General features: G+C 47.4%; 1 protein-coding gene across 4 annotated transcripts in view; it reads left to right on the top strand.

Annotated features, from left to right (window-relative positions):
• SEMA3F (semaphorin 3F) overlaps window positions 1–25,881 on the top strand; it is a 171,950-nt gene that overhangs the window by 34,282 nt on the left and 111,787 nt on the right. For all 4 annotated transcript variants that reach the window (XM_082265465.1, XM_082265463.1, XM_082265464.1 and 1 more), the window contains exon 2: window positions 17,259–17,395. In XM_082265465.1, coding sequence (XP_082121591.1) covers window positions 17,287–17,395 — 109 coding nt within the window. In that variant the 5' untranslated portion in view covers window positions 17,259–17,286. The remainder of the gene's footprint in view (window positions 1–17,258; window positions 17,396–25,881) is intronic.

The following is a 25,881-nucleotide window of genomic DNA, read 5'->3' as shown; positions in this document are numbered from 1 at the left end:
TGCGCTCCCAACTTCCTCCTACATGGGAATAGCGCTCCATCCGTTGTACAGGCATTCCTGGTCAGCTTGGTACGTTCACCCCCCCAACTTCTTCCTAAATTGGAAATAGCGCCCCATCCGCTATATAGGCACTCCTGGTCAGCTTGGTATGTGCGCTCCCAACTTCCTCCTGCATTGGGAATAGCGCTTCGTCCGCTGTACAGACATTCCTGGTCAGCTTGGTATGTGCGCTCCCAACTTCCTCCTGCATTGGGAATAGCGCTTAGTCCGCTGTACAGGCATTCCTGGTCAGCTTGGTACGTTCACCCCCCCAACTTCTTCCTAAATTGGAAATAGCGCCCCATCCGCTATATAGGCACTCCTGGTCAGCTTGGTATGTGCGCTCCCAACTTCCTCCTGCATTGGGAATAGCGCTTAGTCCGCTGTACAGACATTCCTGGTCAGCTTGGTATGTGCGCTCCCAACTTCCTCCTGCATTGGGAATAGCGCTTAGTCCGCTGTACAGGCATTCCTGGTCAGCTTGGTACGTTCACCCCCCCAACTTCTTCCTAAATTGGAAATAGCGCCCCATCCGCTATATAGGCACTCCTGGTCAGATTGGTATGTGCGCTCCCAACTTCCTCCTACATTGGGAATAGCGCTCCATCCGTTGTACAGGCATTCCTGGTCAGCTTGGTATGTGCACTCCCAAGTTTATCCTACATTGGGAATAGCGCTCCATCTGTTGTACAGGCATTCCTGGTCAGCTTGGTACGTGCACCCCCCCCCCCCCCCCAACTTCCTCCTACATTGGGAATAGCGCCCCATCCACTATACAGGCATTCCTGGTCAGCTTGGTATGTGCGCTCCCAACTTCCTCCTGCATTGGGAATAGCGCTTCGTCCGCTGTACAGGCATTCCTGGTCAGCTTGGTACATGCACCCCCCTCCAACTTCCTCCTCCATTGGGAATAGGGCCCCATCTGCTATACAGGCAATCCTGGTCAGCTTGGTATGTGCACTCCCAACTTTCTCCTACATTGGGAATAGCGCTCCATCTGTTGTACAGGCATTCCTGGTCAGCTTGGTATGAGCACCCCCCCCCCCCCCAACTTCCTCCTACATTGGGAATAGTGCCCCATCCGCTATACAGGCAATCCTGGTCAGCTTGGTATGTGTGCTCCCAACTTCCTCCTGAATTTGGAATAGCGCTTCATCCGCTGTACAGGCATTCCTGGTCAGCTTGGTATGAGCACCCCCCCCCCCCCCCCCAACTTCCTCCTACATTGGGAATAGTGCCCCATCCGCTATACAGGCAATCCTGGTCAAGCTTGGTATGTGTGCTCCCAACTTCCTCCTGAATTTGGAATAGCGCTTCATCCGCTGTACAGACATTCCAGGTCAGCTTGGTATGAGCGCCCCCCCCTTAACATCTTCCTACATTGGGAATAGCGGTTCGTCCACTGTACAGGCTTTCCTGGTCAGCTTGGTATGTGCACTCCCAACTTTCTCCTACATTGGGAATAGCGCTCCATCTGTTGTACAGGCATTCCTGGTCAGCTTGGTACGTGCACCCCCCCAACTTCCTCCTACTTTGGGAATAGCGCCCCATCCGCTATACAGGCAAACCTGGTCAGCTTGGTATAAGCGCTTCCAACTTCCTCCTGAATTTGGAATAGCGCTTCGTCCGCTGTGACATTCCAGGTCAGCTTGGTATGAGCGCCCCCCCTCCCCCTAACATCTTCCTACATTGGGAATAGATGTTCGTCCGCTGTACAGGCATTCCTGGTCAGCTTGGTATGTGTGTAAATCCCCCAACCATCATCCTACATTGTGAATAGCGCTTCGTCCGCTGTACAGGCTTTCCTGGTCAGCTTGGTATGTGCGCCCCCCAACATCCTCCTCTATTGGGAATAGCGCTCCATCCGCTGTACAGACAATTCTGGTCAGCCTGGTTAGTGCGCCCCTTTATCGGGCTTCTGGAGGCATTCTTAGACCTGATAATGATCCACCAAAGGGGCTCACATGGCAGGCTGACAATGCTGCTGCTAATTACGAGGTGGTGGCTTAGTGTTGTCACCCTGGGACAGGAAGTGCTGTTACTGGCAGGACCACCAGGGGAAAAAAATGCTTAAATATGCTTTATAGAGTGAGATATGATGCCAAAAATACTGGAAGTAGATTTTGGGTTTAACAACTGCCATTTGTAGTCTGATCTCTGCTGTGCCGGTCATTCACATGAAGATTTTGGAGACATTTGTTTCATTATATTTCAAGCAGAACTGCAGATAAATAGAAAGAAATAGCACAATAGAAGATAAAAATAAGAACAGCTTTTGCTGCAATATTCAACTTCTGTCCAGAGATTTCCCCAGTAATACTTTTTTTCTGCCATTAGATGTCCTCCGTCTGATGGCCATCACATGAGCACTGAATTACAACGAAATGAATATTTATGCCACTTCTCCCTTTCCCAGGCTAGGCTCTGCTGCACAAGGGATAGCAAGAGACTGCATCATTCAACCCACTTTCTTTGAGCCCAGGTCTCCCTGGACCCACTTCCAGCCACCAGTGAATGGACAAAAGACACAGCTGATCTCTCTTATGCCCAGGTCTTCCTGGTCCCACCTCCAACTTATGACTGGACAGTGAAAGGAGAAGCAGCTCATCTCTCTCTGTCACTCTGCTCTCTCTCTCTTCCTATCAGCATATCCCTCGTTAGCACATAGGAAATGCAACACAACTAAATCTTTATTTGTGCTGCTTTTCCCTTTCCCACTCTAAGCTTTGCTGTACAAAGGATTACAAGAGACTGCATCATTCAGCCCCCTTTCTTTGAGCCCAGGTCTCCCTGGACCCACCTCCAACCACCAGTGACTAGACAGTGAAAGAAGAAGCAGCTTATTTCTCTGAGCCCAGGTCTTCCTGGGCCCAACCACCAGTGATTGGACAGTGAAAGAAGAAGTAGTTTATTTCTCTGAGCCCAGGTTTCCCTGGACCCACCTCCAACCACCAGTGACTAGACAGTGAAAGAAGAAGCAGCTTATTTCTCTGAGCCCAGGTCTTCCTGGGCCCAACCACCAGTGATTGGACAGTGAAAGAAGAAGCAGCTTATTTCTCTGAGCCCAGGTCTCCCTGGACCCACCTCCAACCACCAGTGACTAGACAGTGAAAGAAGAAGCAGCTTATTTCTCTGAACCCAGGTCTTCCTGGACCCACCTCCAACCACCAGTGACTGGACAGTGAAAGAAGAAGCAGCTCATCTCTCTTTCTGGACCCACCCCAACCACCAGTGGCTGGACAGTGAAAGAAGAAGCAGCTTATTGCTCTGAGCCCAGGTCTTCCTGGACCCAACCACCAGTGGCTGGACAGTGAAAGAAAAAGCAGCTTATTTCTCTGAGCCCAGTTCTTCCTGGACCCAACCACCAGGGACTGGACAGTGAAAGAAGAAGCAGCTTATTTCTCTGAGCCCAGGTCTTCCTGGACCCAATCACCAGTGGCTGGACAGTGAAATAAAAAGCAGCTTATTTCTCTGAGCCCAGTGCTTCCTGGACCCAACCACCAGTGACTGGACAGTGAAAGAAGAAGCAGCTCATCTCTCTTTCTGGACCCACCCCAACCACCAGTGGCTGGACAGTGAAAGAAGAAGCAGCTTATTTCTCTGAGCCCAGGTCTTCCTGGACACAACCACCAGGGACTGGACAGTGAAAGAAGAAGCAGCTCGTTTCTCTGAGCCACATACATTTATTGATTTATTAGTGATCAGAGAGCTGCATTTATTGGGTCTTTTACCTTTGCCTTGAGTTCAGTTTTAAAGAATCAATAACCCTTCTCTGAATTTTCACCCCGGGGGTTCCCCTTTAACATACAATAGTAAATAGTCCATACCTCCCCCCCCCCCCCCCGAAGTCACCTGAGGTTGTCCCACCATCTCCGACCTTCTCCACCACGGCAGGTTCTCCTCCGCTCTCCCCCCACATTGACTCATCCTTTCCAGCCTGGCCATGCCTCCCTCCCCCTCACTCTCCCTTTCATATTTGTTTTAGCAAGAAAATCCGCAGAATGGAAGAGAAACCGAGAGCGGGTGTGAAGAGAGGATGGGGGGATGGGGGGGGGGGGGAGTGCGGAGGAGGGGAGGCACTATAAAATGTTATATGAGGTGGTGGGGCAAAACTACATCCCAGCCGATTGGCCACCTGCCGGCTCATGCATTTATTACTTAGATTTTAAAGCTGAACTCCGAGCACAAAAACTTTCATTTATATTTATTCCTCGATTGCTACAAAGGATGTAAATCCACTTTATGTGCACTAAATGGCTTTGCAAACCCTGATATTACCTTGTAAAAGTAGCTGTGAATCATCACTGTGTTGTACGTAACCTGTGCAGTGAGCAGAGCTGTGGGAGGGGCCCAGAAGGCTCCACCTACTATACAAAACTACAGAAGGGGGTGGAGACAAGACCAGTCATTCTGCACAAGGAGAGAGAGCTTAGCTGTGGGAGGAGCCGAAAAGGCTCCACCCACTAAAGAAAACGACAGAAAGGGGGCGGAGACAAGACAGGTCTCCCTGCACAAGGAGAGGGAACAGAGCTCTGGGAGGGGCTGAGAAGGCTCCACCCACTGCAGAAAACTACAGGAGGGGGGTGGAGACAAGACCAGTACAAGGAGAGAAAGCAGAGTTATGGGAGGGGCCGAGAAGGCTCCACCCACTACACAAAAATACAGGAGGGGTGGAGACAAGACCAGTACAAGAAGAGAAAGCAGAGTTATGGGAGGGGCCCAAAATTCTCCACCCACCACAGAAAACTACAGGAGGGGGCAGAGACAAGACCAGTCACCCTGCACAAGGAGAAAGAGAGCAGAGCTGTTGGAGGGCTGAGAAGGCTCCACCCACTACAGAAAACTACAGGAAGGGGGCGGAGAAAAGACTGGTCTCCCTGCACAAGGAGAGAGAGCAGAGCTGTGAAAGAGGCCCAGAATTCTCCACCCACTACAGAAAAATACAGTAGGGGTGGACACAAGACCAGTACAAGGAGAGAAAGCAGAGTTATGGGAGGGCCCCATAATTCTCCACCCACCACAGAAAACTACAGGAAGGGGGTGGAGACAAGCCAGTCTCCCTGCACAAGGAGAGAGAGAGCAGAGCTGTGGGAGGGGACAAGTAGGCTCCACCCACTACAGGCTGCCTGCAAAAAAATACAGGAGGGGGCGGAGACAAGACCAGTCTCCCTGCACAAGGAGAGAGAGCAGAGCTGTAGGAGGGGACAAGTAGGCTCCACCCACTACAGGCTGCCTGGAGAAAAGTACAGGAGGGGGCGGAGAAAAGACCAGTCTCCCTGCACAAGGAGAGAGAGCAGAGCTGTAGGAGGGGACAAGTAGGCTCCACCCACTACAGGCTGCCTGGAGAAAAGTACAGGAGGGGCGGAGACAAGACCAGTCACCCTGCACAAGGAGAGAGAGCAGCAGTGAGCGGTCTTTATTACAGGAAGTCTCACACTGGATTACTGCACAGATCTGGAAGAAATACACAAAGATCACCGAGATTCAGGAAAACTACGCATGATTAATGGAATTAGATGATATTTTCTTATTCCGGAATTATGCTTTAAACTCGTCATTGTGTATTATGCAATTATTTGCATTCATTGATTTAGGAGGAAAGAAATTGAAAAGCTCAATCTTTTATCATTAAAAAACTGTCCTTGAGCTCCAGTCAGTGACTTTGTCTAGGCTGGGATGATGTCATCAGTCTGCTGCAGGCAGGAGGCATTTCCTCAGTCTCCCCCTCCCCCCCCCCCCCCCCCCCCCGGTGATCATTGTAACTTTGTAGAAGGAGGAGGAAGCATTTCCTCAGTCTATCTCCCCCAGTGATCAGGCTGTACATTGCAACTTTGTAGAAGGAGGAAGCATTTCCTCTGTCTCCCCCCCCCCCCCAGTGATCATTGTAAGAAGGAGGAGGCATTTCCTCAGTCTCCCCCTCCCCCCCAGTGATCATTGTAACTTTGTAGAAGGAGGAGGCATTTCCTCAGTCTATCTCCCCCAGTAATCAGGCTGTACATTGTAACTTTTCCGAAGGAGGAGGCATTTCCTCAGTCTCTCCTCCCCCAATGATCAGACTGTACATTGTAACTTTGTCGAATGAGGAGGCATTTCCTCAGTCTCTCCTCCCCCAGTGATCAGACTGTACATTGTAACTTTGCAGCAAGTCACAAGGTGAGAGGCTGCAGCAGGGGCTGATCTGTGTCAGACGTTTGTGAACACAGCCAAGAACTTCCTAGGCACTGGGATTAACATGACTATGTGCCCTCTGAGATGGCATCTCAGTCTAGAATGTAGATGGTGATCCTGAATGATAATGGTGCCATCCTTCTGGAGAGAACAGCCAATGAGGGCAGTGTCGGGGGGGGGAGTCCTCTGAGAGGTAATAAGTACATGGAAGTGATACAGAGAGCGTTCATGCACCCAGCATTGGGATCTATCCGATGACAGGTCCTCTTTCCGCACATGTTTCAGCCTGGAAGCTCTCACAGTTTGTCCTGCAGCCTCCGCACTCCTCCTGACCGCAGGAATATCATTCCATGGACGCAGCGCAGCTTCCCTGGGAAGGGAGGGGGGGGGGGCGTTCAGACTTTGCTGTCCCGGGATGTAAAGTTTTCTTTTAGGCTCCATTCACACTTGTGTGACTCCAAAGTCATGCGATTTTTCATTGCGACTTTGGCTGCTGATTGTTGCAGAACTGTCACATTGATAACATGAAGGGGGTTGTAAAGCTTTGAATTCTTTAAAATAAAAATAATAAACATGTTGTACTTACCTGCTCTGTGTAATGGTTTTGCACGGAGCAGTCCCGGATCCTCCTCTTCTGGGGTCCCCCACCGGCGCTCCAGGCCCCTCTGGTGCCGCCCATGGAGAGCCGCTTTCCGTGGGGGCTCCTGAGTCCGGCAACTGCTTCCATTGACACAGGCAGCGTCAATCCCATGTCACTGGGCTTGATTGACAGCACCTCCCACTGCCATCAGTCTGTCCAATGAGGAGAGAGACAGCGGCTGGAGCTGCTGCACATCGCTGGATCAGATTGGGGTCAGGTAAGGAAAATGGGGGGGGGGGTCTGGGGGGAGCTGCAGTACGGAAGGTTTTTCACCTTAATGCATTCTATGCAAACTTATATATTTTTTTTTTATTTTATATTTATATAACATATAGGCGTCTCCGATCGAGGGCAGAATTGCCGCAATCCCGAACCATTGCAATTCGAGGGACGCCTGTTTTAGCAACCCAAACACTGTGCGATTTTCCCGTGATTGTCGTGCCTCAAAACATGCCTGTACAACAACGCCTGGCTCAGGACCAACATTTGGTCCCTGCAGTTTTTTGCCACGACAAATGCGCAAAGGGCTGCCCATTCAAGTGAATGGGGCTTGAAGAGTGCTCGACGTGCATTTGGGTGCCGTTCATCCTTACTGTCGACCCAAACATGGTGCGATTTTGCCTTTACAACAACGCCTGGCTCAGGACCAAAATTTGGCTTCCCGACCTTCTTTGCCATGGCAAATGCGCAAAGGGCCACCCATTAAAGTGAATGGGGCTGGAAGTATGTTTGACGTGCATTTGGGTGCCACTCATCCTGATTGGCGACCCAAACATGGTGCGATTTTTTTGCCTGTACAACAATGCCTGGCTCAGGACCAACATTTGGTTCCTGCAGTTCTTTGCCGCAACAAATGCGCAAAGGGCCACCCATTAAAGTGAATGGGTCTGGAAGAGTGCTCAACGTGCATTTGGGTGCCACTCATCCTGATTGGCGACCCAAACATGGTGCGATTTTTGCCTGTACAACAACACCTGGCTCAGGACCAAAATTTGGCTTCCCGACCTTCTTTGCCATGGCAAATGCACAAAGGGCCACCCATTCAAGTTAATGGGGCTGAAAGAGTGCTCGACGTGCGTTTGGGTGCCACTCATCCTGATTGGCGACCCAAACATGGCGCAATTTTTGCCTGTACAACAACGCCTGGCTCAGGACCAAAATTTGGCTTCCCGACCTTCTTTGCTATGGCAAATGCGCAAAGGGCCCCCCATTCAAGTGAATGGGGCTGGAAAGGTGCTCAGGGTGCGTTTGGGTGGCATTTATTCTGATTGGCGCCCCAAACACCATTTTGTCGTGACTGTCATGTGACCAAACACGCGTGTACAACCACCAAAATTTGGTCGCTGAGCCTCTGTGTTGCAAAAAACGTGCAAAGAACAGCCCATTCAAGGGAATGGGGCTGGAAAAGTGTTCAGGGTGCATTGGGTGGCATTTACTCTGATTGGCACCCCAAACACCATTTTGCCGTGACTGTCATGTGACAAAACACGCGTGTACAACCACCAAAATTTGGTCGCTGAGCCTCTGTGTTGCAAAAAACGTGCAAAGAACAGCACATTGAAGTGAATGCCCACGCGTTAACACGTGTGAATTGCGCTATTACCGGGATTTGTAAACGGGGGGGGGTGAATGACACCCCCAAATGTGGTTGTATTGGCGGCCTTCAATCCAGTAACATACGTTTTTTAATGGGCTGCTGAAAATGCGCAATAGGACGCACAAAACTGCCTCTAAAACCTTTCCTGAACCAAGACGCACGCCGTGCTCAGCTGAAAGTGAGCCCACTTTGCCCCCCCAGCACCAATCTGACACCAGCCACTCCAATAGGGTGTCTGTCACCCCCTCACCTGGGTGTCACCTTGTCTTGTCAGGTGTCACCTTCAGTCTGTCACATGCGTCCGCGTTCTCTTTAGAAAATTACATTTCTCCTTTTTATTCCTCCCGTCGCACTTCCCATCCCCCCACCCCGCTCTACCTATTATAAAGGACTTCTTACAAAGTATCAATTAAGTGACAGGCGCAATAAAAGAGATTCTTTGTCGCGCGTATTGAAGCCGTTTCCCCGAGCGCACAGCGGGACCGTACAATCCATATTCAGACTTTTTTTTTTATTATTTGTTCCGCCAGGGCTCGCCGTGCGTTCGGCGGCGAAGGGGTGGCCCGGAATTTCTGCAGACATTTAAAGAGACAGGCACACATTTCTGCGCCAGGAGGGGAATTGTTGGTGGAGATAAGAGGAAAAAGGGAAATGGATGGGGGGGGGGGGGGTGGTGGCTTTGATGAAGACGGATGGCGTTGGCAGACTTTGTTTGTTTATGCGTTCTCCTAATTTCTGTCACTCCTAGTAACCGCCGTGGCCGCTTCCCAGGAAAAAGCCAAAGCGAGCAAGGAAAGAACGCCGCGTCTGCCGCAAGTGGGGGCCCACCGGACGCCTTCCTCCTTGTCTTCTCTTTAAATTGGCGCTCCATTATGTAGGTGACAAGAAGTGGACATTGTATTCAGAACGAGTGACGAGAAGTGGCTGAGAACGGCGCGCGGGGCGGAGAGGGTCGCATCAAGTGGTAATGACAGCCGGGTGACAGACGCCGGGGGGAGGGGTCAGGGTGTGCGAGACTAAACATGGGGGTCTTTCAAGTGAAATAGAATCCTGAGGAATAATAAACTCTTACCACTAGTCACCCTTTACTACCCTCCCAGCCACATTCGTAGAGAGGCAGAACCATCGTCCTAAAGTGGACCTGTCATCAGACCTATTTTTTCATAATAAATGCAGCATTCTCAACAATCCTTCCAGATATTTATTACCGCTCACAGAAATCACAGGACCCCCCCCCCCCCCCTGATAATGCCTTCATCTGCTTTTCTCTCCAGAAGGACAGCGCCATTTTTGTTCAGTCATCATCCAGGGTCACCGTCTACTTCCTGGACTGAGATGCCGTGGCGTCTGCAGTCCCACAAATGTCTGATACAGATTAGCCCCTGCTTGTGCCTTAATGCTGAATACTATCTTATAAGGAACCTGTCAGGATGGATGTTACCTATTACAGTCCGGTACAGGATTCGGGCACCGCTTGTCTCCTGCTAGCTCCCAGAGAAGTATGGGACACAAGGGGGTGCCAGTACCAGAACTAGCACCACTGCTAGTAATTGGCTGGTGGCAACCGTCAGTGCTGGATAGGAACCTTGGGTTTGGCAACATTACTAATGACAGCTCCTCATTATTATTATGTATATCTCCTCCAAGCGGGCACCCTCATCTGATGTCCATGACTTACCCACATCTGATGTCCATGGCTTACCCTCATCTGATGTCCATGACTTACCCTCATCTGATGTCCATGGCTTACCCTCATCTGATGTCCATGGCTTACCCTCATCTGATGTCCATGGCTTACCCTCATCTGATGTCCATGGCTTGCCCTCATCTGATGTGCATGGCTTACCCTCATCTGATGTCCATAGCTTACCCTCATCTGATGTCCGTGGCTTACCCTCATCTGATGTCCATAGCTTACCCTCATCTGATGTCCATGGCTTACCCTCATCGGATGTCCATAGCTTACCCTCATCTGATGTCCGTGGCTTACCCTCATCTGATGTCCATGGCTTACCCTCATCTGATGTCCATAGCTTACCCTCATCTGATGTCCAAGGCTTACCCTCATCTGATGTCCATGGCTTACCCTTATCTGATGTCCAAGGCTCACCCTAATCTGATGTCTATGGCTCACCCTCATCTGATTTCCATGGTTCTCCCTCACTTTATCGCCATGGCCCACCCTTGTATAATGCCCATGGTTTACCCTCACTTGATATCCATGGCAAGCCCTTAGGTTTGGCAACAGTGCCAATGAACAGGTTCTATTTAGGATTTGTATATCTCCTTCATGGGGGCACCCTCATCTGATGTCCTTAGCTCCCCCTCATCTGATGTCCATGGCTTACCCTCATCTAATGTCCATGGCTCACCCTCATCTGATTTCCATGGTTCACCCTCATTTTATCACCATGGCCCACCCTTGTATAATGCCCATGGGTTACCCACACTTGATATCCATGGCAAGCCCTTAGGTTTGGCAACAGTGCCAATGACAGGTTCTCTTTAGGATGTGTATATCTCCTTGATGGGGGCACCCTCATCTGATGTCCATGGCTTACCCTCATCTGATGTCCATGGCTCACCCTCATTTGACTTCCATGGTTCACCCTCATTTTATCACCATGGCCCACCCTTGTATAATGCCCATGGTTTACCCACACTTGATATCCATGGCAAGCCCTTAGGTTTGGCAACAGTGCCAATGACAGGTTCTCTTTAGGATGTGTATATCTCCTTCATGGGGGCACCATCATCTGATGTCCATGGCTTACCCTCATCTGATGTCCACGGCTTACCCTCATCTGATGTTCGTGGCTCACCCTCATCTGATTTCCATGGTTCACCTTTACTTTATCACCATGGCCCACCCTTGTACAATGCTCATGGTTTACCTTCACTTGATATCCATGGCAAGCCCTTAGGTTTGGCAACAGTGCCAATGATAGATTCTCTTTAGGATGTGTATATCTCCTTCATGGGGGCACCCTCATCTGATGTCCGTAGCTCCCCCTCATCTGATTTCCATGGTTCACCCTCACTTTATCACCATGGCCCACCCTTGTATAATGCCCATCTTTTACCCTCACTTGATATTCATGGCAAGCCCTTAGGTTTGGCAACAGTGCCAATGACAGGTTCTCTTTAGGATGTGTATATCTCCTTTGTGGGGGCACCCTCATCTGATGTCCATGGCTTACCCTCATCTGATGTCCATGGCTTACCCTCATCTGATGTCCGTGGCTCACCCTCATCTGATTTCCATGGCTTACCCTCATCTGATGTCCGTGGCTCACCCTCATCTGATTTCCATGGTTCACCCTCACTTGATATTCATGGCAAGCCCTTAGGTTTTTGGCAACAGTGCCAATGACAGGTTCTCTTTAGGATGTGTATATCTCCTTTGTGGGGGCACCCTCATCTGATGTCCATGGCTTACCCTCATCTGATGTCCATGGCTTGCCCATATCTGATGTCCACGGCTTACCCTCATCTGATGTCCACGGCTCACCCTCATCTGATTTTCATGGTTCCACCTCACCTTATCACCATGGCACACCCTTGTATAATGCCCATGGTTTACCCTCACTTGATATCCATGGCAAGCCTTTAGGATTGGCAACAGTGCCAATGACAGGTCCTCTTTAGGATGTGTATATCTCCTTCATGGGGGCACCCTCATCTGATGTCCATGGCTCACCCTCATCTGATGTCCATGACTCACCCTCACCTCATGACCACGGCCCATGCTTGTATAACGTCCATGGTTTACCCTCACTTGATGTCCATGGCAAGCCCTTGGGTTTGGCAACAGTACCAATAACAGGTCCTCTTTAGGATTTGTATATCACCACCATGGAGGCACTCTCATCTTTCTATGGCTCGCCATCACCAAATGACCATGGCCCATCCTCGTATAATGTCTATGGTTTACCCTTACTTGATGTCCATGGCAAACCATTAGGCTTTGCAACAGTACCAATAACAGGTTTTCTTTAGGATGTGTGTATTATCTCCTCTATGGGGCAGTTTAAGACATAGATCCTTGTATGTGTTTGTTAGACCAATTAGAGTGTAAGCTCCTTTGGGAGTCGAAACAGATGCAAGTAGCTCAGTTCTTTGTAAATTGCAGAGGAAATGTCAGCGCTGTATAAATGAAGGAAATTCAATCTACGCTGATAGCTGCAGACAGACACATAAAAGATGGATACGGCACAGTTAGTATAATACGTGTTTAGTTAGCGGCTTGTTTTGATTCATATTGTAATGGAAAAGCGCATGGGAGTGAGCGGAACAAGGTCTAAGTGTCATTCACGTGTCTCTTATGTTTTAAGCTTTTAATTATACAGCTTTTTATTGTGCCTATCTGCATGCTGAGGGCTTTGTTTGCTCCTCAGAATACAGACAGCCTTTCTAAAATGTTCTCCGAGTAAATGAAAAAAAAAAATACGGCTTCTGTTTGGTTACATCCTCTAATAAATAAAAGAGCAGTTCTTCGGATTTGTGGCCCAACCTTGTGTTGGTTGTTGCCCAGTGCTGAGCCCATCCTCACCTGATGTTCATTGTTCACCCTCACCTAATGTCCACGGTTCACCCTCACCTAATGTCCACGGTTCACCCTCACCTAATGTCCACGGTTCACCCCCACCTGGTGTCCACGGTTCACCGAGACCTGATGTCCATGGTTCACCCTCATCTGATATCCATGGCTCATCATCTAATGTCCATGGCTCACCCTTTTCTAATGTCAATGGCTCACCCTCTAATATCTATGGCTCACCATGACCTGATAACCATGGCTGACACTCATATAATGTCCATGGTTCACCCTTACATAATGTCTATAGTTAACCTTGCATAATGTCCATGGTTTACCCTCACCTGATGTCCATGGCTTACCTTCATCTGATGTCCATGGCCCACCCTCACCTGATGTCTATTGCCCACCCTCACCTGATGTCCAGGCTCATCCTCACCTGATGTCCATTGCTAACCCTCGTCTGATGTCCATGGCTCACCTTCACCTATTGTCCATGGCCCACCCTTACCTGATGTCCATGGCTCACCCTCACCTGATGTTCATGGCTCACCCTCAACTGATGTCCATGGCTCACCCTCACCTGATGTCCATGGCTCACCCTCACCTGATGTCCATGGCTCACCCTCACCTGATGTCCATGGCTCACCCTCACCTGATGTCCAGGGCTCACCCTCATCTAATGTCCATGGCACACCTTCATCTGAAGTCCACAGCTAACCCTCATCTGATTTCCATAGCTCACCCTCACCTGATGTTTTTTGGATCACCCAATGTCCATTGCTCACTCACACTTTTTTTAATTGTTCACCCTTAGCTGATGTCCATGGCTCACCGTTACCTGATGTCCATGGCCCACCCTAATAGAATGTTCATGGGTCACCCTCTTATAATGTCCATAGCTCACCCTTGTCTGATGTTCAGGGCTCACCCTTGTCTCATATACATGACTCACCCTCGTATGATGTTTGTGGCTCATCCTCCTATGATGTCCATGGCTCAAGCATGTATGATGTCCATGGCTTACCTATGTATAATGTGCATGGCTCACCCATGTATGATGTCCATGGCTCACCCTCATCTGATTTCCATGGCCCACCCATGTATGACTTCCATGGCTCACTCAGAAATGAAGTCCATGGCTCACCCACAGATGATGTCCATAGCTCACCCACAGATGATGTCCATAGCTCACCCATGAATTATGTCCATGGCTCATCCATGAATGATGCCCATGGCTCACCTTTACCATGGCTCACGCTTGCATGATGTCCATGGCTCACCCTTGTATGATGACCATGCCTCACCCTTGTATAATGTGCATGGCTCACCCTCGTATAATGTCCAAGGCTAACTCTTGTATGATGTCCATGGCTCACCCTTGTATAATGTTCATGGCTCACTCTCACTTGATGTCCATGGCTCACCCTCACTTGATGTCCACGGTTCACCCTCACCTGATGTCCATGAGTCACCATCATATGATGTCCATGGTTCACCTACGTATGATGTCTTTTGCTCACTCTTATCTAATGTCCATGGCTCTAACTTTTATAATGTCTACGGTTCACCCACGTATGACCTCCATGGCACACCATTGTCCATGGCTCACATTTGTATGATGTTTATGACACACCCTCATCTGACGTCCATTGTTCACCCTCGTATGATGTCCATTGCTCACCCTCTATGATGTCCATGGTTCACACTCGCATGATGTCTATGACACACCCTCATCTGATGTTTAAGACACACCCTCATATGATATCGATGGCCCATCCTAATCTGAATTCCATGGCTCACCCTCATCTAATATCATTGGCTCACCCCAATCTGAATTCCATGGCTCACCCTAACTTGATATTAGCCTGAATGGATTGTACCTTCAAAGCAGAACACAAAACTGTTTGTAAAATCTGATGGAGGGACGGAACTCCGGAACGCTGTTTTATGTTACCTGTGGTGGTACAGACATGTCTTTCCGCTCTTAAACTTTATCTAAAGGAAAAAAAATGTTCCTGCAAAGTCACAGTCATCCATTACCCAAAGGCATTTGTCAAATATTTCTCAAATCAAATTGATAGATTAGACCAGAATGTGCATAGATCTAGTTGAATCTAGTCTTCTAGTGTTTGCCCCAGGTACTCTTCATACTTCAATTATCTGGCATTTTGGTCAGGAATTCCCCCTAAATACATTTCTGAGTCTTTTGCCTCCTTTAAAGCATTCCACAAAATAACTGACAAAGAAACTTATTTACAAAACCTTCATTCTGTTCAGAGACCCTCAAAGATATGGTTCAAATAAACCTGCCATAAGCCTGGTCAATGTATTGTAAAGTGGGGATGGCATGCTAAAATCACCGGTAATTCCAAAGACGCCAGCAGCTGAAGTTATACAAATCTCAGCTTTTTCTGTAAAAGTATAACTTGCCCCTTTCCACTATTCAAACCTCCTTATTGATCAGAAAGGTTGTCCATCAGATCAGAGGACCAACAGATCAGAAAAAACTATGAACTTCTATTTTGCTGTTTATACAGTGCCTTGCGAAAGTATTCGGCCCCCTTGAACTTTGCAACCTTTTGCCACATTTCAGGCTTCAAACATAAAGATATAAAACTGTAATTTTTTGTGAAGAATCAACAACAAGTGGGACACAATCATGAAGTGGAACGAAATTTATTGGATATTTCAAACTTTGTTAACAAATAAAAAACTGAAAAATTGGGCGTGCAAAATTATTCAGCCCCTTTTACTTTCAGTGCAGCATACTCTCTCCAGAAGTTCAGTGAGGATCTCTGAATGATCCAACATTGACCTAAATGACTAATGATGATAAATAGAATCCACCTGTGTGTAATCAAGTCTCAGTATAAATGCACCTGCACTGTGATAGTCTCAGAGGTCCGTTTAAAGCACAGAGAGCATCATGAAGAACAAGGAACACACCAGGCAGGTCCGAGATACTGTTGTGGAGAAGTTTAAAGCTGGATTTGGATACAAAAAGATTTCCCAAGCTTTAAACATCCCAAGGAGCACTGTGCAAGCGATAATATTGAAATGGAAGGAGTATCAGACCTCTGCAAATCTACGAAGACCTGGCCGTCCCTCTAAACTTTCAGCTCATACAAGGAGAAGACTGATCAGAGATGCAGCCAAGAGGCCCATGATCACTCTGGATGAACTGCAGAGATCTACAGCTGAGGTGGGAGACTCTGTCCATAGGACAACAATCAGTCGTATACTGCACAAATCTGGCCTTTATGGAAGAGTGGCAAGAAGAAAGCCATTTCTTAAAGATATCCATAAAAAGTGTTGTTTAAAGTTTGCCACAAGCCACCTGGGAGACACCAAACATGTGGAAGAAGGTGCTCTGGTCAGATGAAACCAAAATTGAACTTTTTGGCAACAATGCAAAACGTTATGTTTGGCATAAAAGCAACACAGCTCATCACCCTGAACACACCATCCCCACTGTCAAACATGGTGGTGGCGGCATCATGGTTTGGGCCTGCTTTTCTTCAGCAGGGACAGGGAAGATGGTTAAAATTGATGGGAAGATGGATGGAGCCATTCCATTCTGGAAGAAAACCTGATGGAGTCTGCAAAAGACCTGAGACTGGGACGGAGATTTGTCTTCCAACAAGACAATGATCCAAAACATAAAGCAAAATCTACAATGGAACGGTTCACAAATAAACATATCCAGGTGTTAGAATGGCCAAGTCAAAGTCCAGACCTGAATCCAATCGAGAATCTGTGGAAAGAACTGAAAACTGCTGTTCACAAGCGCTCTCCATCCAACCTCACTGAGCTCGAGCTGTTTTGCAAGGTGGAATGGGCAAAAATTTCAGTCTCTCGATGTGCAGAACTGATAGAGACATACCCCAAGCGACTTACAGCTGTAATCGCAGCAAAAGGTGGCGCTACAAAGTATTAACTTAAGGGGGCTGAATAATTTTGGACGCCCAATTTTTCAGTTTTTTATTTGTTAAAAAAGTTTGAAATATCCAATAAATTTCGTTCCACTTCATGATTGTGTCCCACTTGCTGTTGATTCGTCACCAAAAATTACAGTTTTATATCTTTATGTTTGAAGCCTGAAATGTGGCAAAAGGTTGCAAAGTTCAAGGGGGGGGGGGGGGCAAATACTTTCGCAAGGCACTGTATCATCTTGTCTTATAATGTATCCAAATGTGTTTTTTTTCTTTTTCTGATCAAAAATGTTACTATTTGGATTTGTGGTTTAATGAGCCAATGTTTCTCCTCTCTCCCAGGTTCCTTGGATTGTCCATTCCCTGCGCCATGCAACCCCAGGACCTGCTAGTCTTGGCCAGCGCCCTGCTAACCTTGTACTACACCACTGCCAAGGAATCCTCCCCACCAACCCCACGGGTGCAGCTCTCCTTCAGAGGTAAGAGTGTTTCTGGAATACCACGCTGCTAAGCTGAAGGGGTTAATCTGACATTTGTTATGGCCATTTCTCAGCCAGTCTGTGGGATCTTTTCCCGGAGGAGAGGAGGAAGATATGGAAGGGGGGGGGGGGTTAGCGCAATCAATGCAGGTTTATCCAGCCCATAATAGATCAGGCAGCTTGGCGTTAACCCCTTGTGTGCTGGGGGGGGGGGTTTCTCATAGCAGTCATCTAACCTACAAGACTGATAGGCCTCCTCGTTGGCTCTCCTGAGTTGAGATGTACAGATATTCCGGTGAATGTCACGCGACACGGTATATATCTTCTAGCTGTCACGGTTTTGTGTATGTGGGTTATGTTTACGCAATGCTCCCATATGTGCGGAATTGGAGTTTATCATTGGAAAACAAAACTTAAACAAAATTTGATTGTTATAAATAAGTTCTGAGGAACGCTCTGCAGTATTTTGAAATATTCTTTTCATGTTTATTATTTGCTGTAAACTTTCCAACTTTGTGAACATCGGAGCACATGTTCTGCTCTGACTGGAGTTGAGGGATCTCTCCAGATGTTGGTGCCAAACTGGGGGCCTCGAGACCACCAGCAGCCTCCTCGCCCGGCAGTGGGGTCCAGGTGTTGAGGGCATCGAGGTAGCATAATTTGTTGGGTACTCCCCTCCCCCCTTCCCCTAACATTTCTGTGCCTTATATAAGTTGTGATACGGGGAAAAACAATGTAAATGATTTGTCACAGATGTCCAGTTGCCTCCACCCCTATGTATTGTCCAGGCAAAAAAGATTTGGGACTTTAATTGAGGTCAATTGGACAAAAAGTATATTCTATATTATTATTATTAGATGACATGAGTCATATGGTAAAAACAAGAAAAGTACTGTAGCATAAATACATACAGAGATAGCGCACACAGTAAGTACAGCAATACATATTGAATACACAAATAAATACAATCTTTTTCTAGTACCAAAAAATGGATCACTCAAGAATAAAATGGATACAATATAGCATACGTGTTCTGTGTGCGCATAATCTTTCAATATATTACAATAAAATGAAATATATGGGTAATTATTAACTTAGTCTTTCAATATATCACAGTTAGATAGAACATATGAGTAAATGTAGGCTCGACGCGTTTCATGGACCTCCGTCCATGTGATTAGACTCAATGTGGTGAGCATTTTTAAGTGAGTCCACGTCAATCCAAACTCGCAGTTTAAGGGCATGGCAGCCCACTTTTAGACTCTTAAAAAGGAAAAGAAAGTCCACTTGCCCCCGCAGGGGTTCAGCTTCAGAAAACAGAACAAGCAACAGAAAGACGACCAAGCCACCTGGCTCTCCTTCAGCAGTATCAATTTTCTTTACACTGGTCCTCCAGACCAGGGGTTCTTCAGGCTCACTTAGCCTTTTCTTACAGCTCCTCACTGAACCAGCCCACTTCTGGTCTCTGGATATGGTCCAGCACCCCAGGCTCTCCCATTTGAGACTTACAGACACGCTGCACGCAAATAGTTGATAAGTGGATTTGGCTATCACTTAGTTTATGAAGATGGAATTGGTGTTGAGGGCGCTGATTATTGATTGGTTGGTATGTCTGCAGCCTGTGCGTTGATTGGCCAGCTTGGTAAAGAAAAGCTTGTCCAGGGAGAGCACCTGCCAGTCCCAGGCACAGTCACACCAGCCCCTCTCCCTCACCATGTCCAACAAGCCCTTGGCCCACTAAAAAACTTCTTTAGGGTTTGGCGGGGTGTGCCCATTGTTCACCTGACATCCTCTGGGCACTGTCAAGGTGAGACTGCTGAGGAGGGGGGCAATGGAGGGAGGAAAGGGTGTGCTGTGCAATGATGGGGGTAGTATGGGGGAGGGGGGTCCTGTGTAATAATGTGGGAGGGGGGTCCTGTGAAATGTTGGGGATAGTATGGGGATAAGGGTCCTGTGTAATGATGGAAGTAGTATGGAGGGGGGCCCAAGAAAATGTTTGTCCAGAGCCCAATCAATAATATTGAATGGCCCTGCTTACAGATCCCCCTCCTGGACTCTCTAGTTGCCGAAGCTCTCTCGGTCCTCTGCCGACCTACTTAGCTATCCCAACCCTCCTGTTTATGCGAGTAAGGGAATCTCTCCAACATGGAACCTCGTCTTCTCCAGTAGGTCACCTCTCCTGGCTGGAGCACCCCTCTATCCTCATGAACTGACTGTGTTTCAACTGAAACTGCTGTAGCTCTGACCAGGCTTGCAACGACCCTTCATACCTGTGTGTACAGGCTTTAGGTGTCTTGCCAAGGCTGGACACAGAATTAAAGGCTCCTTCCCAGCCAATGCACTTTAGAGCCTTCAAACTCCAGGCACCGATCCAGGATTACCAAACCTGGAGAAAACTTAAAATAGAGCTTCCTCTACTTACAATCCAAATGTTGGATCTTACGAAACTGAACCTTTGAATATCTTGTGTCATCTCTATACCAAATGACTAAACTCATACTGTGGCAGGGCCTTGCGCTGTCCCACAGTGTATCAATGACAGATGGCAAGAACTGGAATTGCTCTTGTGTACACCACTGGACATTGTAAGACATCTGTTCAGTAGTGGTGTGTCGGGACCACCTGTGGATGCTACAGAATCAGATATGTTGCTTAACACTGATTTACATGATAACGATCATGAAAAACAATCCATAGAATTGTGATGCTGGATCTTATGGACTCTCCTACTTTCCTTACAAAGAGTTGCTGGATCTTATGAACTCTCCTACTTTCCTTACAAAGAGATGCTGGATCTTATGGACTCTCCTACTTTCCTTACAAAGAGATGCTGGATCTTATGGACTCTCCTGCTTTCCTTACTATTAACCCACCCTGTAGCTGCACCGGACACTTAACACCCCTCCAGTAGCAACAGTTGGTCTTCAAAGCCTCCCATCTTCTTTTGCAAAATATATTAGCTTGGTTGTCTAGGGCAGCCCTTCTCAACCATTTTATCCCAAAGAAGCCTCAAACACCATTTACAGGTCTCAGGGGAACCCTTACTGAAACCAATTTAATAGGGGGCCAATGGGAAAATGCCTTTTACGCTGATTGTCAGAAGGAAGAATTTAACCTTTGGAGACAGCTAAAAAGATAATTAGTGTCATGCTGCTGGCTTGGCTAAGTGGCATTGGCTTCAGAACTATTTAGGCACCATCAAGGCAACCCTTAACAACCTCTGGAGGAACCCTGTTCGAGAATAGCTGGTCTAGGGAGAGAGGATTTGGAGTACAGGATATCCCAAAACAGCATCAAAATTCTCTCTGTTTAGAAATATCTCTTTTGCCTCTGCCAAAGGCTAATGTAGACCTTTGAAGGCTCAAATGGGTGACTAATGCCTCGTTTCCACTAAGTGGTATACGGTTCGGATGGGTACAGTTCAGTATGGTTCGATACGGTACACCGTATCAGGCTTGCGTTTCCACCGCCAACAGTACCTAAGCTCAACAGTACCTCAACAGTATTGCTCCACCCTGTTGGTACGGTACTAATGTGCTTGGTACCCCAATGAAAGGGTACCAAAAAAGTGGTACGGTACGGTTCGGAATTAGGGTACCATTTACAACTTTTGACAATGGAAACAGCAAAAATTGCGTACCGTACCGAACCGTACCGCTTAGTGGAAACGAGGCATAAGTGTCTTCAGCCTCTTCCACAGACCAGTTTAGGACTCTTCCAATCTCTTTTAAAGCCGATTTTGGATCTTGAAGCCAAGATAGACAATTAACTGAACAGAACTCATGTGGGCTACACCTTACACTATATTATCAACAGTATTGGGACACCTGTCTTTACACACACATGAACTTTAATGGCATCCCAGTCTTAGTCTGTAGGGTTCAATATTGAGTTGGCCCACCCTTTGCAGCTATAACAAATTCAACTTATCTGGGAAGGCTGTCCACAAGGTTTAGGAGTGTGTCTATGGAAATGTTTGACCATTCTTCCAGAACCACATTTGTGAGTTCAGGCACTGAAGTTGGATGAGAAGTCCTGGCTCACAGTCTCAGCTCTAATTCATACCAAAGGTGTTTAATCAGGTGGAGGTCAGGACTTGAGGTTGAGGCCAGTCAAGTTCTTCCACCCCAAACTCGCTCATCCATGTCTTTATGGACCTTGCAACCTCTGGAGGAACCTCGGTTAAGAATGGCTGGTTTATGGATAGAGGATTTGGAGTACAGGATACCCTAAACAGCATCATAATTCTCTCTGTTTAGTAATATCTCTTTGCCTCTTTCAAAGACTAATGTAGACCTTTACAGGCTCAGATGGGTATATAATAACTTTGAGTGCCCTCAGCCTCTGCCACAGACCAGTTCAGACCTCTCTCAATGGCCAGTTTTGGACCTCTAAGCCCAGATAGGCAACTATTTGAACAGAACTCTTCTCAGTTCACCTTTTCTTGGGCAATGGCCGAAGAGGCAAATACTGGACCTCACACACGGTCCTTTGGTATATGTTGTGCGGCCCTCGGACTTCAGCAGTCTGTAGTGGGAACCTTGATTAGGGAAATGGCATTGATCTCTACTCATGTTCCCAGTTGTATTTTGTCTTCTGCAGGAGAACCGATGTGGCTGAGAAGCCGCTCGGCTGTTATTACAAGGAGCGGGAGGGGACGCCCCCCCCTCCCACCCCCGCGGCTCGTCCAGGTCTCCCGTCCCACCGGGAGACCCGGGCATCCTACCTGTACGGCCGCTGAAGAGAAGACCCGATCAAAGCTCCATGTAAAAAACCCGAAAGTGATGTCATGTACTCGGCGGCAAATTCCAAAAAATGCGAGTATTCAAAACAGCCAAACTTGGCATTTTGAATGCTTTTAAGTTCAGAGGAGGGGTTTGGGGTCTATTAAATATAGGTATCGGCACTAAAAAAACAATATCTGTCGATCACTAAAATGAACCCCATTGCATCTTCTCACTGAGTTGGGGAACACTCCCCAGCAGCAGGCAGAAGCAAACGATGTCCTTGAGATTAGGAGAAACCCAATGATCCCAGATAACCTGAACAAAGCTCAAGCTGGCTACACCCTACCTACAAAAACTACATTGAGAGTAGGGACGCTCCATGTAAAGGCAGAGCGCCTACATTAGTCTTTTTAGGAATGGCTGAGCTCATTGAAAAGAAACCCAGACCGATAGAAATGTGAAGGCCTTTGCTGAGCTGCTGAAAATGCTTCCTCTGATATATTTGATCTGAAATTAAAGGCGGATTGGGGTCAGGGCACCTGCTCTGCCTTCTTTGTTCCGGGTCAGTGACATAAAGTATTGAAACCGTCAGATCAGCGTGACGGAAAGGGAGCGAGCTCTTTCCAAAGGAGACATGAACATTGGCCGCCTGCGTATGTTCCTTTAAGTGGAGCGCCGTCTAAAATGCTAAGAACACATTTAAAAGCTAAATGGGGGATGTTTTGTCCACCGAAATATCTGTTATCCTGTTCCATGATTCAAACAACACTACCATTGCACAGGCAGGAAGGTGACAACGCTAATCGGTATTGCAGATTTGTACCATCCTGTGTCACCAGCGTGCTCATTGGACTGTAATTGTGTGTTAACAAACAGTATGTAAACCCAAGAGCAAAAAAACAAATGTATTGCAGATTACCTTTCCTTGGGATAGGTTCAGATCGCTGCATGCAAAATTGCAAGCTTTCCTGACAAGCAGAGAAATGTGCTGTCCTTTAGCAGACGCGCGGCGGTGCCATTCATTGTTATTGCAGCACAATGGTGCGATGTGTGTTTGGAAAAGTGTTAGGGACTTTTAATTTTGTGTTTCTTGTGTGAAGGACAGCCCTTTGAAATGAATGGGCTGCCCTACATGCGACGTGCAGGAACACGCTTGGTCATACCTGTATAAGTGTGAAACAAGCCTTAGATGTGGTGGCTGCATTAGTCTTCTTTTTTCATAATTTGTTTTCCCTTTTATTGTAAACTTTTGACTCTTCCAGGAATAATCTTCCTGTCCCAAGGTGACAACGTACTGTGTGTTGCAGAAGCAACGTTGTCACCCTAAGACAGGAAGTGTGCTAGGACTACAAAAAAAACTCCCTCTTTCCTCTTCATCAACAAAGAGGGGATGTTTTCTAGTCCATGGAGGTGGCCGGGAACAATGCTAACTGATACCAGTCCTGAGGCAAAAGGCACAGGAAGTTTTTAGCTCACAAGACTTCTGGATGGATAAAAATATATATATATATATATGTATAATATATATATATATATATATATATATATATATATATATACATATACACAGTATCTCACAAAAGTAAGTACACCCCTCACATTTTTGTAAATATTTTATTCTATCTTTTCATGTGACAACACTGAAGAAATGACACTTTGCTACAATGTAAAGTAGTGAGTGTACAGCTTGTATAACAGTGTAAATTTGCTGTCCCCTCAAAATAACTCAAAACACAGCCATTAATGTCTAAACCGCTGGCAACAAAAGTGAGTACACCCCTAAGTGACAATGTTTAAATTGGGCCCAAAGTGTCAATATTTTGTGTGGTCACCATTATTTTCCAGCACTGCCTTAACCCTCTTGGGCATGGAGTTCACCAGAGCTTCACAGGTTGTCACTGGAGTCCTCTTCCACTCCTCCATGATGACATCACAGAGCTGGTGGATGTCAGAGACCTTGCGCTCCTCCACCTTCTGTTTGAGGATGCCCCACAGATGCTCAATAGAGTTTCGGTCTGGAGACATGCTTGGCCAGTCCATCACCTTTACCCTCAGCTTCTTTAGCAAGGCAGTGGTCATCTTGGAGGTGTGTTTGGGGTCATTATCATGTTGGAATACTGCCCTGCGGCCCAGTCTCTGAAGGGAGGGGATCATGCTCTGCTTCAGTATGTCACAGTACATGTTGGCATTCATGGTTCCCTCAATGAACTGTAGCTCCCCAGTGCCGGCAGCACTCATGTGGCCCCAGACCATGGCACTCCCACCACCATGCTTGACTGTAGGAAGACACACTTGTCTTTGTACTCCTCACCTGGTTAACGCCACACACGCTTGACACCTTTTGAAACCAAATAAGTTTATCTTGGTCTCATCAGACCACAGGAGATGGTTCCAGTAATCCATGTCCTTAGTCTGCTTGTCTTCAGAAAACTGTTTGCGGGCTTTCTTGTGCATCATCTTTAGAAGAGGCTTCCTTCTGGGACGACAGCCATGCAGACCAATTTAATGCAGTGTGCAGCATATGGTCTGAGCACTGACAGGCTGACCCCCCCCCCCCCCTTAACCTCTGCAGCGATGCTGGGAGCACTCGTACATCTATTTCCCACAGACAACCTCTGGATATGACGCTGAGCACGTGCACTTAACTTCTTTGGTTGACCATGGCGAGGCCTGTTCTGAGTGGAACCTGTCCTGTTAAACCGCTGTATGGTCATGGCCACCGTGCTGCAGCTCAGTTTCAGGGTCTTGGCAATGTTCTTATAGCCTAGGCCATCTTTATGTAGAGCAACAATTCTTTTTTTCAGATCCTCAGAGAGTTCTTTGCCATGAGGTGCCATGTTGAACTTCTAGTGACCAGTATGAGAGAACCTAAAAAAAACTGCCCGTGTATGGCCAGCTTTAGAATAAGAGGACCAAGTGATCCAGCAGAGCCAGGATGTCCAACAGTGCAGGTACTCCAGTCTGAACATCATTCCGAGTATACAGATGATTATGGGAAGATAGTATGTTTGCAGCAGATAATTTGTATCATAATATTGTAAAATAAATGTAACAATTTGCGATACACACACAGAATTCAGGGCTTTTTCTTTTGTTTGCTGGGAGTTCCATTTTAAACGTGACCTTGAAGGCTCAGGGTGTGCGCACAGCCGCTGCCTATGCAGGCGATGTAATATTCATATTGTGATTTCAGATTACCTCCGATTTTGCTGTTCTTATTAAAAAACGACAAAACAATAAACCCATTCAGACTGTTCTCAGCGCCGAGCGGAATTGTGAACAATTACATTGAGATTGAGGATAATAAATCTTACATGGAAGCAATGAAATGAAGCATTATCGCTAAACCCCACGGCCCACCAGGCGGCTTTCCCCAGAAACGCAAATATTGCAGAACGGCGGCGTTAAGTACGAAATAATGACACTCCGCTCGTCGGAGAATTTTCTGAGGGCCTCCGGCTGGCAGATGAGTGATCCGTCACACAGCTTATCTCTCTGTTGTTGTAAAATAACCATTTAGTATATTCTGATAGCAACATAGAATCTTCCTGGCTGATCTGTTACTTTTATTTGTCGTCTTCCTTCGCAGCCCAGCGTGTGTTACCTGTGTCACCTCCACCCCAGATTTACTTTCTGGTAGAATTTATTTACTCTCCAGCAGTAGTTCTCCGCCACGTGCCACAGCCTACCCTCTCTTCAGCCAGGTGCAGATCGCTTAACCTCCCACTGTGCCCCCCAACCTCCCATAGAGGCCGCAGC

The sequence above is a fragment of the Pelophylax lessonae genome (assembly GCF_965119305.1).
Source record: "Pelophylax lessonae genome assembly, chromosome: 8".
NCBI classification, from domain to species: domain Eukaryota; kingdom Metazoa; phylum Chordata; class Amphibia; order Anura; family Ranidae; genus Pelophylax; species Pelophylax lessonae.
This window is presented reverse-complemented; position numbering and strand designations above follow the sequence as displayed.